This window comes from Sturnira hondurensis, unplaced genomic scaffold, assembly GCF_014824575.4.
Source record: "Sturnira hondurensis isolate 20B ecotype Veracruz unplaced genomic scaffold, ASM1482457v3 Scaffold0015596, whole genome shotgun sequence".
NCBI lineage: Eukaryota > Metazoa > Chordata > Mammalia > Chiroptera > Phyllostomidae > Sturnira > Sturnira hondurensis.
Window position 1 is genome coordinate 9,219,395 of NW_028088227.1, and position 14,326 is coordinate 9,233,720.

The 14,326-nt window shown below is 36.3% G+C and overlaps 1 protein-coding gene across 4 annotated transcripts in view; it reads right to left on the minus strand.

Moving 5' to 3' along the window:
- ATG5 (autophagy related 5) overlaps positions 1-14,326 on the minus strand; it is a 125,658-nt gene that overhangs the window by 73,517 nt on the left and 37,815 nt on the right. For all 4 annotated transcript variants that reach the window (XM_037064963.1, XM_037064964.1, XM_037064965.1 and 1 more), the window contains one exon: positions 11,967-12,129. In XM_037064963.1, the coding sequence (XP_036920858.1) occupies positions 11,967-12,129 (163 nt within the window). The remainder of the gene's footprint in view (positions 1-11,966; positions 12,130-14,326) is intronic.

Sequence of the window (14,326 nt, forward strand, 5' to 3'; positions counted from 1 at the left end):
TTCTGGGTTGGCTAGCAAGGACTTGCCTGCCACCTTTGTTCTGCTTTTCCTCAGCTACCTGCAAATTGTCTATTCCTTTGAAATCTCAGACCTCTGCCCTCCTTTCTCTTTTGTCCATAATGGCACATAAACTTCACACCACCTGATGCAATTGGGGGTCTCATTTTAGATGGCACCCCTGACTGTGCATTCATATAGTAAACTTTGTACATTTTCTCCTGTTAATCTGTCTCTGTCAATTTCATTACTGGCCCTGTTAGAAGAACTTAGAAGGTGAGAAGAAAAGTAATTTTTTAGTGACCACAGTAGCTTCATCTTCTTTGGCATTTATACAAGGCAAAACTGAAGAGTTAGCAGTCACTGCTACAGAAATAATATTTGCTTCAACATGTTCACTAAGTCATAATTTTTTGATGAGAACCAGGGAAAATGCACTGTGGTAATCAACTGAAAACATCACTCAATTAAGAACTACCTCTTAAAAAAAGACAAGGACAATGATGAGTGAAACTGAAAAATCATAGTTGAATTTTAGCCAGTAGGACTACTGAGGTGTTAATTTATTTTAACAACTCACTGATTGCCAAAACAAAGTTGATTCTTAAAATTATACGTACACCTCAAAAATAGAGCCCACTGAATATTTTGTAAACTACACTTTATAACTTCCCGTAATTAGTTTACTTTGGGTTAAATATTATTTTAAACATATTCAGTAGCTTTTAGTGATAAGTGATATACATAATGTATTCTATAAGGCACAAAAATTTAACCAGAATTTCCAAGAACTCTAAGTGTAAAAACAAAAATACAGGTTTTTAAAAAGATTTTATTTATTTATTTTTAGAGGGCAAGGGAAGGAGAGAGGGAGAGAAATATCAATGTATGGTTGCCTCTCGTGAGTCCCCTGCTGGGAACTGGCCTGCAACCCAGGCAAGTGCCCTGACTGGGAATCAAACCCTGATCCTTTGGTTCGCAGGCCGGTGCTCAATCCACTGAGCTATACTAGCCACACCCAGAAATACAGTTACTAAAATTAGAAATGATTCTACTTGTATTTGTCAACTTATTCACTTACAATTTAAATATCCGAATCTTACACAGTATTCTTTTGAGTGTATAGTAACATTCTTTAAGTGTAACATCATTCATTTGATTGATAATAATGGGAGGAAAACTTCTAAATGTAAAGCTTTTCCCCTTAACGAGTCTATGAGAAAATGTAAGACATGTATTAACATAAATAAGAAGACAGACTGAGAAAAACAGCCACAGATTCTTGAAGTTTAGTTATGAGTATGCCTTATGGTAATCTGAAATAAAGTGAACTCTTGTTGATTAAATATTTTATGGAAACTAACTCCAATTTAAAATACTTTATCACTGTTAATGATAGAAATAAGCTAGGTGTTTAAAAAAAAAAGGCCAGGGAATCAAAAACAGTCTGAATCCTAAATGGACCCTGTGGGAAAAAATGCTTAAGTAGAAAGCCACTTTGAAGATAAAAATTAGAACTTGACTAAACATGCTCCATCTTAGATGAACAAATGTATTTATTTTGTACTCATTTTCTTTAATGGGCTGTTTTTGGTGTTTGGATTAAAACCTTGCAGGTCTCAGAATGTTAATGAAAACACTAGCATATGTTAATATTTAAATATGATTTTCACATAAAAGAATTTCTGAATCTTCTATCATTTTCAAAGCAATAAGAAACATGCAATGAATAATAAAAAAATGAGCACTATTATCGAATTGCACTTACTTCTTTGGTTCAGGAAATGACACCATTAATACAGAGAATTCTGGCATCCAGAACTCATTCCCACAGCCACTAATCTGGACTGGTCTGCCTAGGCAGAGACGGAGTACACAGATCATCACAGATAGGGCGGGAGGTTGGGAGAGGAATGGCTTAAATTCCGAAGTTCTCAGTAAAGTAGTCACAATGTCTTTGTTAAAAAGTGTGTGAAATAGGAAACTGGGAACAGGTCACACACTGGCTAGCGTTAACTGCAGACCGCTGAGCTATTTTGCTCATCTGGCCACCCACACAGATAATGAGAAATGAAGGGTAATGAATGGTAAGGAAGGACGGGGTACAGACTGGGTAAATTTAAGTGAGAGGTAAGAGAGACATTAGTGTTACTGCCATTTGCAAAACTACATCAAGTGCCACGTGGAAAGAAAGCTAGAGAGGGAGAGGAAAGGAAGCAAGGAAAAGACAACACCTGTTACTTCGAAAATGTAATCACAGTCTTACTGAAATGGTAAGCATACAATTGATTCATTTCTCATCTAGTAGTTACCTCAGCAAAAATTTTATTTAAAAAATAATCCCCTTGTCCAGAAACAATTATGTCTAGGTTTACATATAACAAAGTTAACTGGTTAAAATAACTTTAATTTGTTTATATGCCAAATTTATTTTTTTAAAGAATATAGTTTCAAATATAGTCTAAATAGTCATTATAACAACTGAATGTACTAGTTCTCAAGGGCTGAACTGGTGAAAGAGATGAGAAACTTTATAAATGGGCTGGCCCAAGCTTCACACCTTCAAAAATATCTTGCAAGGCTGTTGTGGTTAACAGTAATAATTCATGTGAGATGCCTAGGATAGAACTCGGGGATCCAACAAGTGGTCACCGCTGCGCTAAAGGAGAAGCAGTTTTATCCCTTAACTACATCACCTCTCTTCTCAGCAGAGCTCCTCCAATGGGATGATTCTGCCGTTAAGGGTGTATTTGGCAATGGCTAGAGGCATTTTAACATCAGGATCCAGACTGGGGAGCAGTGTGCTACCAGCCTCTAGTAAGTGGGCGGGGGATAGGAACACTGCCAAACATCCTACGGTGCACAGGACGGCCCCCTCTCTTCCCCAACACCAAACAATAATCCAGTTCGAAATGTCTATAATGCCAAGGCTGAGAAATGCAGCTCCAGAGCAGTGGTTCTCAAACTGAATTTAGTCATCGCAATACCTGGAGGGGGGCTTGCTGAACTGCAGGCTGCTGGGACACACCCGGAGTTTGGTTCAGTTACCCAAGAGCGCATTTCTAATCAGCTCCTAGATAACGCTGATGCTTCTGGGCCCCTGTCTATACTCTGAGAAAACTGGGTTAAAGAAAAATGATGAGGAGCTAACTGACAAAACAAATATTAGGTAAGTAAATCCATCTTGGCTATTCTCGCTCTCTTAAGGAGAATCATGAAATTAAGTTTGAAACAAAACATTCATTCAAAAACAAAGTAAGTTTAACTCTATTATATGCATATATACATTGGCACATGTCTTGGCATTGATTTTTGAATCAGACACCAAAGTAACAACAGCAAAAAATAAACAAGTGGGATTATATCAAACTAAAAAGCTTCTGCACAGCAAAGGAAACCATCAACAAACAAAAAAGCAACCAACCAAATGGGAGAAGATAGTTTGCAAATGATATTTCTGATAAGGGGTTAATATTCAAAATATATAAAAAACTCATAAAACTCAAAAGCAAAAAAAAAAGAAAAAAGAGAAGAAAAAGAAAAAAGAAAAAACCCCACTCCAATCTGATTAAAATGAGCAGAAGATCTACAAGGACATTTTCCCTGTATGCCCACGGAGGGCATACAGATGGCCAGCAGGTACATGAAAAGATGCTCGACATCATTAATCATCAAGGAAATGCACATCAAAACCACAGTGAAATATAACCTCATACCAGTTAGAAAAGCTATTATCAAAAAGATAAGAAACAAAGTGCTGAAAAGGCTATGGAGAAAAGGGAGCCCTTGTGCACTGTTGGTGGGAATGCAAATCAGTGGGGATACTACAGAAATTAGTATGGAGGTTCCTCTAACATTTAAAAGTAGAACCACCACATGATTCAGCAATTTTACCTTTGGGTATTTACTGGAAATAGAAAATGAAAACACTAACTAGAAAAGATGTATGTTCATTGCAGCCTTATTTACACTAGACAAGATATGGAAACAACCTATGTAGTACATGTTTACAATGGAATATTATTCGGCCATTTGTGACAACATAAGTGGGTCTTGGGGGCATTATGCTAGGTGAAATGAATCAAAGACAAATACTGTACGATCTCACTAATATGTGGAATCTAAGAAACAAAAAAAATAAGCTCACAGGTTCAGAGAAAGAATCATAGTTGTCAGGGATGGAAGGGGTCAAAGAAATGAGTAAAGGGAGTAAATAGGTACAAATTTCCAATTATAAAATAAATCAGTCCTGAAGACCAAATGTAACACATGGAAACTATAGCTAATGATACTGGATTGCGTATTTGAAAGTCACTGAGAGATCTTAATAGTTCTCATTACACGAAAAAAAATTGTTTCTATCCATGTAATGGAAGTCAACTAGACATGGTGGTGACCATTTCAGCAATATACACAAAAACTGAATCATTATGTTGTACATCTGAAATTAGTATTAAACGTTAATTATACCTAAATCTTAAAAAATAAAACAATATTTAAAAATAAAAAACATTTAAGAATAAGTTAAACTATATATGCATATGTAGACGTTTGTGTAAATTCAAACATTAATTATGTTCATGACTCCCAAGAGTGAAAATCACTGATCAGACAGACGTTTGCATTTCTCCCATACAGTATACCATCTTAGTGAGAAAAGTATCTCAAACTTTCCCAAACTTAGAATAAAAATGATAGTATGTTAGCACAAATTTTTCAGTTTTTTAACTAGATCAAATATAAATAAAAGATATAATAGTATTTTTACTGTAGATGATTTGAAATTTTATTTAGAAGGGCAATACAAACTAAATCTTTGTATTCCCACAACACAAGCTCACCAAAAATATTTTTAATTATTCATCAGTCTGCAGACTGAAGTATCAATCTGCTCATACTCATTTATACATACATCAACTGAATCTCATATACAAAATGTTATTCCCAACTCTTGATGAACTCTGGGACATGTACCATTCACTATTAAGAGACTCTTCCCAATAAACTTACGTTAGTATAATCTGTAGTATATTATGAAATTAACTGTCTAAATGGCTTCATCAAGTTTTATTATCCGTGATGTTCACTGCCAACTACACCCAGAGCACTGTAAAAAGAGGTTATGATCCAAATTATTACCAAATTTATTCACTTAAATCATGTAATTTCCAACATCAGTATTTCTCCAGAAGCCTAGTAAAGTACCCTTATGGTTTTATATTAAAATGCCAATACATAAACTTTTGAGATTTCCATCATTATTTTTAATTACAGAAAGTGAAATACCGAGAGATTGATTTAAAACATGTAATATAGTAAAATGCTTGTTTGTTCCACAGTAAAATTTAACTGAATGCTCAAGCAGGTTATAAATTTGTTTAAGAAAATTCCTCAAAGTTGAGGATTCTTGAATGCCACACACACAGCTTCGGACTGAACCTATTCACCTTACTGTACTGCAAGCAAAACAACAGAAATGGCAAGCTGCGGTGTGCAAAAAGAAAAGCTCATGATGATTAATGGATACAGGGAATTGCCAAACATCCAGGATATAAAGGGCTTTTCCATGTCTCAGTGCCGTGTATCACTAGGAAGATTAAAAATAAAATAAAGATGGTACTTACTGTGAAAGTAAACAAATATGAAATTAGAAGCTATAGAATTTGATTCAAGTCTACTACTTTCTCCCATCTACTGGCACCAAAATATTAACATGTGACTCAATACATCCCCACATGAATGTCTCAGACACATTTCAAACTTTTGAACCCAAAGCTTACGTTCTCAATTAAGCTTTGTTCCCCATCCAAACCTACTCACTACCTAGTTATTTCACGTCACAGCATAAAACACCACTATCCAGCTAGCTGCCCAAGTCAGAACCCAGGAACAATTCTTCCCTTTCTTTCACCCTAAACTAAGATCCTATCTACCAATAGATTCCGTCAATTCTACCTCTGGGAAAAAAGACCCAGACTCATTGACTTTTCTCCCTCTCTACTGTTGTTACTGGTACAAAGTCCCTGTGCCCAATGCATCAAAAGGCCAAAACTCAAAATACCAGACCTTGAAGTAAGGAAAGGCTTAATGATTGAGAAGACACTAACTGAGAAGATGGGGAGACCTAATCTTCCAATCCATCACCTGAAAATACAGAGTTCAGGCTTCTTTCACGTGGAGGGAAGGGGAAGTGAGAGGGGCAAGAGGCGACTGACAACCACAGACACCTGGGGGCCACCAGGGGTCCAAGGAAGGTTTTGCAGGAGGTTCCTGCAAATCTTCGATAAACATTCACTATTTTTTTGTACATACTTTCCTTATCTCCTCAGTACAGGCAGCTTCTGTTAAGAGACTACTTTTGTAAAACACAAGCTGAAAGCAGAATTCCTCTAATGATCTGCATGTCTATATGCAAGACTAAGCAGAGGCTGTCAGCCTAAAGGCCATGGGAACAAAGTGGGCCAGAACAAGGTGGCGTCAGAGAGGCCAAGCATTTCCTTCTGGAGCATTATTCCCATCCTCGAGGCCACCATCCTCTTATTCCTGGACCTACTTACTACTAGTGCCTGATCATTTCCACCCTTGGCTCTCTCTTTCATTCTCCATTCAGCAGCCAAGACATTCTTACATCACATTCTACAACATCACTCTTGCAGAGCTGAGAATCTCATGTCTTTCTTTTAGTTAGCTGTGTTTCTACTACAACACCACACATATCTGGCAAGTTATCAATTGCCTTCCACCCAAGTCCTACTTAAAAGGGCTGGGAGAAAGGGGAAAAAAGAGAAATTATGAACACTACGTATTATTCCAAGAGGTCCTTCTGTAGTCAACTGTGAATAATCATCAGAATCAGGTATTTGAGATTACCACTTTATAGCCCTTGAATTTGAGTCTTGTGAGGTTTTAACACCTTCACATTCATAAGGAAACTCCAGCTTGCAGAGAAAAGTGACCTGTCATGGCCACACAACCAGTAAGAGCTGGCAAATAAAGATCAGGTCCAATGCTCTTCTCTGAGCAACAGATTCTCATTCAAGTATTTACTCTACTACGTGCAACTGATGAAAACAAAGCAATGTAATTACAACCCAACTGTCTCTGCCATACAAGCCTCCAAAGAGCTAGAACCACTGAATTTATCTTTTATATCATCTACCAAACAAAACTTTCAAAAGGCTATGACTTAGTATAAAAATCATCTTTAACTAGCTGCTTTGTCCTTTTAAAAATCAGTTTTAAGTTAGAATGATACACTAACACATACGTAATTTCTTTAAAACATAACTTAGCTCAGAGAGATGAACCACACTTTACAAACAATGTTTACATTAAACATATTTAGCAGCCAAAACTTGCATTTACTTGAAGGTCTACGGAATTCATGTAATGCCAAATTTTCTTGTTTGGTATATAAAGAAAATTAAGGCTGAAAACTAACTCCTACATTATAAATATTTTTAGAGGTTTCCTCAAAGTCTCTAGCTTATAAGAAAAACAGCTTGACATTTAATAGAAAATAGCCTGCACATGTGAAAACTGCCTCATAAATGATAAAAATGCTACTTTCTTTGTGTGTGTGTGTGGTCACTAACTCTGTTGCACAGGGAAGTTAAATACTTTTATATTTAAAATGAAAATCCAAAAAAAAAAAAAAACCACTGAAAGGCAGAGTTTGTCTTAAATGAGTTTTCTTGGTTTCAAAAGCTTTTCTTATTTCTCTTTCACAGAGGTCTGAAAAATTAAAATTAGCATTTGAAAGTATTCAAAAATTGTTTAAATTGTTGTTTAGTTATTATGTTCTACAGGTGCAGTTTTGAATAATAAAGTTACCATCTTCTGTATCTCAATATTGACCAATTTGCAATTATACTAACCAAAAAATGAAATATCTTTGACTTCACAAATTAAGAGAACTTTGTTTTGGATGGAAAATTCTTAAACATAAAATCTATTTCAGTAAACAAATTCAAACAAGGCACTTTTCTTATTTTATACTAATATTGAACTATTCACAGAAAGCTATTAACGTGACTTCCTTATAGTATTAGAAAGGAATAAAATGAAAGTCATTCAATCAATACTTATTTTGTCTACTCTATGTGAAAGACTGGAACAGGTGCTGGGGACACCCAAATGTGCAAAACATTACAATCAAGAGACATTCACACTCTCACAGAACACATAAAGTACAAGTACTCCAGGATGTGATGAAACACAGAGCCAAAGCACATACACACGGACAAGGAGTCACAACAGTACAGAAACGACAGCTCTGCCACCACGCATCTGCAAGCCCCACGAAGACAGGACCCACGCCTGTCCTGCTGCTGGGGGGTGACTACCAGCTCCAAGTCTAGAGTCAGGCACATGTTAGATGTTCAGTATTTGTTGGCCAAAAAATAGGGAAAGCTTCACACAGAAGGCGACAAAAGAGATGAGCAAAAAAACATAAGTAGAAGTGATACAGACAAAAAATATGGGAAAGAGCATTCTAAGCTGCCGGAACAAATGAACTACTACTACCACACCCACCTTTCACCAATGTCCCTCAATGTAGATAATAACGTTTTCTACAAACAACTTTCACCCAGCTAAAAATGTCCTAAATGAATAAACTCTCAAGGTCTCCAGCACCCACAGGATACCATAAATACGGTTTTGAGTGTATAAGCTGTATCATTATCAGTACGAAAAAAACCCAAACATCATAGCTACAAAAATAATTTATAGCTAAATATAAAAATGGAATAAAACATATTTTACCACATATCAGCTTAAGTCAAATTTAATAAAACTGAATTCAAAAGTAATTTATAAAATTTAATAAATATATGAGCTAAAACAAAAATAGGGCAAAAGAAATTTTATTCCAAAAAATATTACTGAAGGCAGTATTAAACTAAGTCTGATATATTACATCAAGTTCTGAATGTGTGACATTTTGAGTCATGCCTTAGGTCAATAATAAACATGAGCTGTTAGTTTAATCAACCTTATATGGGGTGACAAATATTTTCTAAAAGGGTCAACGATAATAAACATTTTAGGCTGTGGGCCACATGGTCTCTGCCACAACTATCTAACTGATAAGCTGTGTAGCATGAAAGCAGACCTAAACAATACATGAATAAATGCGCAAGGCAGTGTTCTAATAAATCTCTATTTACACAAACAGGTGGTTGGCCCCTTGTTTGCCAACCCCAGTTCTAGAGTCTCTAAGTGACTTCTCGATAATTATGTTTATCAAGACAGCTAGCTTCCTTTCAAAAACTTTCGCATAAACTTTATTAGTGTTTAATTAAAGCCTCTAAAGACACCTGGAAGAGAAATAAATATTCTCTTATTTCACAGATAAAGAAATTGAAACTAAAGGAACTGAGTGATTTGTCCTAAAAAGCTACTAGGTAGAGCTGGTACTCACAAACCAGGCCTTCGTTTTCACAACTCTTAACCACCACCCTCCCCAGCCAGCCCTTCAGTGCCCCAAATGACACATTTCAGTCTTCTTTAGAATCCTCTGCTGAATCCCCAAGCAATCTATGGCTGACTCCTCACATTCACAATAGAGTTCAAGAACATCATTTCAATTATTTACTTCAATTCCAAAGCCAAATTATTCTAAGATCCCTGTTCTCTTTAGAAGATTCCTGTCTTCTTCCATTGAGGCAGTCTTCTGATTTCACAAGTCTCCTAAAATGTCACTTCATCTTCAAATAGGTAGCAAGGAAAAGGGAAAAGCATATCTTAAGGGACTGTAAACCCTTTTAATCATCTCATAAAAATTTGTGTATTCCGTAATATTAAATGAGGTGAAAGGCCTTGTGCCTGCCTCTGCAATTATCTAGTTGATAAATACCACAGGTACAAATACGAAACTAAGGAGCAACTCCTTGTAACTCGGGTCAAATCCAAGAAACTTAAAAATGAGAAAATTTAATTTGCAGTATACAGTGTCATAAAATGCACCTTTGTATACTGAAGTCACATAATATTCTATATTTTGTGCAATGAAAGTTTAATACCTACAAACAACTCTTTGACATGGCAATAATATAGTCCAAAAGATAAAATCAGAGAACATCTTTCAAATTAATAGTTCTTTTTTGGGGGGTAGGGGGAGGCTTCTCTTTTATTCCCCTGCTGTCATGAAAGGGAACTTTATATTACACTAATGCCCTGTCCAAAAACCACCATGAAAAATGGACAAAATATAGGCAGTCTGTGCTTTGCACAGTAGCATGGGACTGGACAAGTGACTGCGCAGGATGTAAACATACCAAGTGATCTTAACAGTTAATGGGAAAAATTACGATTATTCTGTGAGCTTTAAAAAAACATAAAGAACTCTGATAATTATGAATGTATAAAAAATGAGAAAAATAATTAAGACTAATATTTAGTACACAGTAATTTTGCACATTAGAAGCACAAAGAAGTGTTTTATTTCTTTGGGGAAAAAAAACTTAAGTGTGTTTGAATAGTGCTTGCTTCCTTGACATGTAACTTACAAGAAAGCATCTTTCATAAACTGTGGTGATCTGCCCTAAGAGTCTGGATCAATTCTTAACATATTACCATTTGCGCTTTCAATGTTATGAAATATCTGTCCCTTTAGTGAGTTTTTTTTGCCAGCATCACTTCCTCTGAGATGATGTAATCGTCACAACCACTTTCCACATTTACGTGGAGAAGTTCACCTGCAGAATTTCCTGTGGCTGCTATCTAAACTCTCTGAAATGGCAGTAGTGTCCACATTCTCAGTTAGCCATGTCTTCTCTAATTCCCTTAGATTCTATTCAAATTTCACTCCCAGAATTATCACTTTTTCTTTCTACATTTTCACCTTTTGGGGCCAATTCTCTCAATTATCCAGTGACAAAAATTGTTTCATGGGTGTATCACTGGAGACAAGGTAGCATCACATGCTTTGCTGTCTGTGGATGAAAGTAACAGATGCATAATGATGATTCACTGGCAGACGGTGAAAAGTGACTGATCACTGATCACGATGTGTATGTATTGTTATGTAATGATTTGTGGATTGAAGAGCTAGCACTAAAGTTTGCACTTTATGTAATTATTCAGTTAATACCTACCATGGCACATGAAATTTGAAGCATATTCTTGGGAAACTGGTGGTGTATTTTCCTTTTTTTTTAAAGTTGGGGTATAATTACCATATAACATTATATTAATTTTAGGTGTACAACACAATAATTCAATATTTGTATATACTGCAAAATGATTACCACAGAAAGTCTAGTTATCATCAGTCATCGTACAAAGTTACAAAACAATTTTTTTTCTTCTGATGAGAACTTTTTAAGATTTACTCTCTTCACAACTGGGATAGTATTATTTAACTAAAATCGTGCATACTGGACTTTTGCAAAGCAAGGACTTCCTGTACACAGAACTGTTTGAAGGTACTGGAGGGCAACCAGTGCAGACAGGATTAAGGAGCTATGATCTCTTAAAAGATGAAGAATAAGTGAATTGCAGATTGTCCTCAGTTTTCCCTCCAGTGTATTTTCTAAATCCCAGCCAACAGAGAATCTAAGCACAAAGCAAGTCTTATAGTTCTAAGTAAACAGGGGTTGGAGTTCACGCCCTACCCAAATGGAGGTACTTTGGTATGCAAACAGAGTATTCAACTGCAATTCCAGAAGGATCAAGATTATAAGAGTAAGGGTACTTTTTCTAGAAGCTAAACACAGGGAGTTTCTACTGTGTCGTATGTTATGGGCAAAGCAATCAGTCTAATGCTGAGGAATCTGGAAAGAGAGAGATGTTGGGAGGGTACAATGTATGGGGATGACTAAAGGTAGCTTTTTTGTAAAATTTTGTGTCTAGAGACTGGAATCTAAACTTGTACTACCAACCCTAAAATATAGCCAATTATGGAATTATAGTTACTTTCATACTTTATACAGGGTTACTATGAAATCCAACATTGCTGTATTTACCATTATGTAATCCCATCCAGAGCTGCTTGTGATCTTTTTTCTGCATTTCATTTATTACTTGACTTTTGTGCTTTAAAGCATCAGCTTCTTTCACACAAGACATAAAATGAGCTTCAATTGCATCCTTAGATGGACAGTGCAGAAGGTCCTTTTCTGGAAAACCCTACCAAAGGAAAAAAATATTCATACATATATATATTAAAAACAGTATAAAATTAGCTTCTTAAAGAACTGCAGCCCTGGCTGGTATGGTTCAGTGGACTGAGTGCTGGCCTGCAAATAAAAGGGTTGCCAGTTCAATTCCCAGTCAGGGCACATGCCCGGGTTGTGAGACAAGTCCCCCAGTGTGGGGTGCGAGACAGACAACCACACAGTGATGTTTCTCTCCCTTTCTCCCACCCTTCCCCTCTGTCTCAAAATAAATAAATCAAATATTTATCCTTTTTTATTTTTTAATTGTTGTTCAAGTACAGTTTTCTGCCTTTTACCCCCATCCCAGCCTACCTCCCCAGCCCACCGCACCTCCCTCCCATTTGTAACCCCAGCTTGTTATTGTCCATGTGTCCTTTATACTTGTTCCTGCAAACCCTTCCCCCTTTCCCCTGAAATTCCCTCCCCTCTTCCCTCTGGTCACTGTCAATCTGTTCTCAATTTCATTGTCTTTGGTTATATTCTGCTTGCTTGTTTGTTTTGTTGTTTAGGCTCCTGTTAAAGGTGAGATCATATGGTATTTGTCTTTCACCACCTGGCTTATTTCACTCAGCATAATGCTTTCCAGGTCCATCCATGATGTTGCAAAGGGTAGGAGCTCCTTCTTTCTTTCTGCTGCATAGAATTTCATTGTGTAAATATACCATAGTGTTTTGACCCATTCATTTATTGATGGGCACCTAGGTTGCTTACAGCACCTGGCTATTGTAAATTGTGCTGCTATGAACATTGGGGTGCACAGATTCTTTTGGATTGGTGTTTCAGGGTTCTTGGTGCACTGTTGGTGGGATTGCAGTCTGGTACAACTACTATGGAAAACAGTATGGAATTTTCACAGAAAACTAAAAATGGATCTGCCTTTTGACCCACCAATTCCACTGCTAGAATAAATCAAATATTTAAAAAAAATAAAAAGAACTGTATTTCCCCAGATTTTCCAATATTTTTAGAAACTACCTCTTACCTTCCAAATAGAGAGATTTTAGTGTCATTCCAAATACTTTTTTAAATGAACTTAAAATATTTAGCTACTGGCATATTTTACACCTTTTCCAAATTATCCTCATATGATATATGTACTAGTATTATAGCTATTTTACAGATTAAAAAAATTAAAGCTCAGGAAGTAGTCACACTGCTTGCAAGTGATAAAGCTAGGGTCAGTCCAACTCAGATTTCTAGCTCTTAACTGCTATGCAATACCACTTTCTCCATAACACCTAAGTACTTAATGATTATATTTGAAAGTTACATTATAGAAAAAGATGTTGTTCTATAAGTCCTTCAATAAAGAGTCAAATAATAATGGTAGAAATAGCATTAAGTCATAGCCTACACCGTTACTATATTAATAGAAAACATTCAATTTTTAAGTCATGGAGAGCTCCTAAATAATTTAAAAACTTACAGTAAATGGTCCACCTACTAAGAGAAAAGGCACTTGGCTACCTACAGCAATTTCCTACAGTATAGTCTTTAAATGCAAATAAACAGTCTTATCCTCCTCTCTTCTCATAGAGTCTGAGCTAATAGTTTCTGCTGAGTATAAAGTGAGCCACTATATAAATGACCCACTGGTCACAGTGGCCTGGAACAGGAGGAGACAGGTGAGACAAATGAGTTATTTCTCCCAGGTACAAGGGATCCCAGATTCACAGTGCTCCTGCAGTCGAGGTCCATAAAGAACTAAGGGGGATGCTTTCAGACACAGGAACAAAAAGGCAAAGACCATGAGAAAATGAAAAATTTCATAAAAATGAAAAGATAAAAGAATATGACAGGCAGAAAGGCAAAAGTAAAAAATGGGAGAGGATATGGGTAGTAACATGGAGAGAGGGTCCCTGCCATAATTAGCTTTATAATCAGATGTATTTCCTTTGCTTCAGCTAGATTAAGGGGATTTGTCCTGGCTTCCTGACCAAAACAAAGAATTAAATGTACAAGATCTGTCCAGAAAGTATACAGCCACGTAATACCAACAATAGGGACATTTACTGAAAATGATACAAGATACAAGAAACATTGTACAAAGGACAACGATGCCTCAGTCCCCTTCCAAGGAGGCACCTTGGGATCTCACACAGTTCTCCCAATTGCTATCAGCTGCTCTGTCGTATTTCCTTCCACCTCACTTTACTTGATGGCCAGAA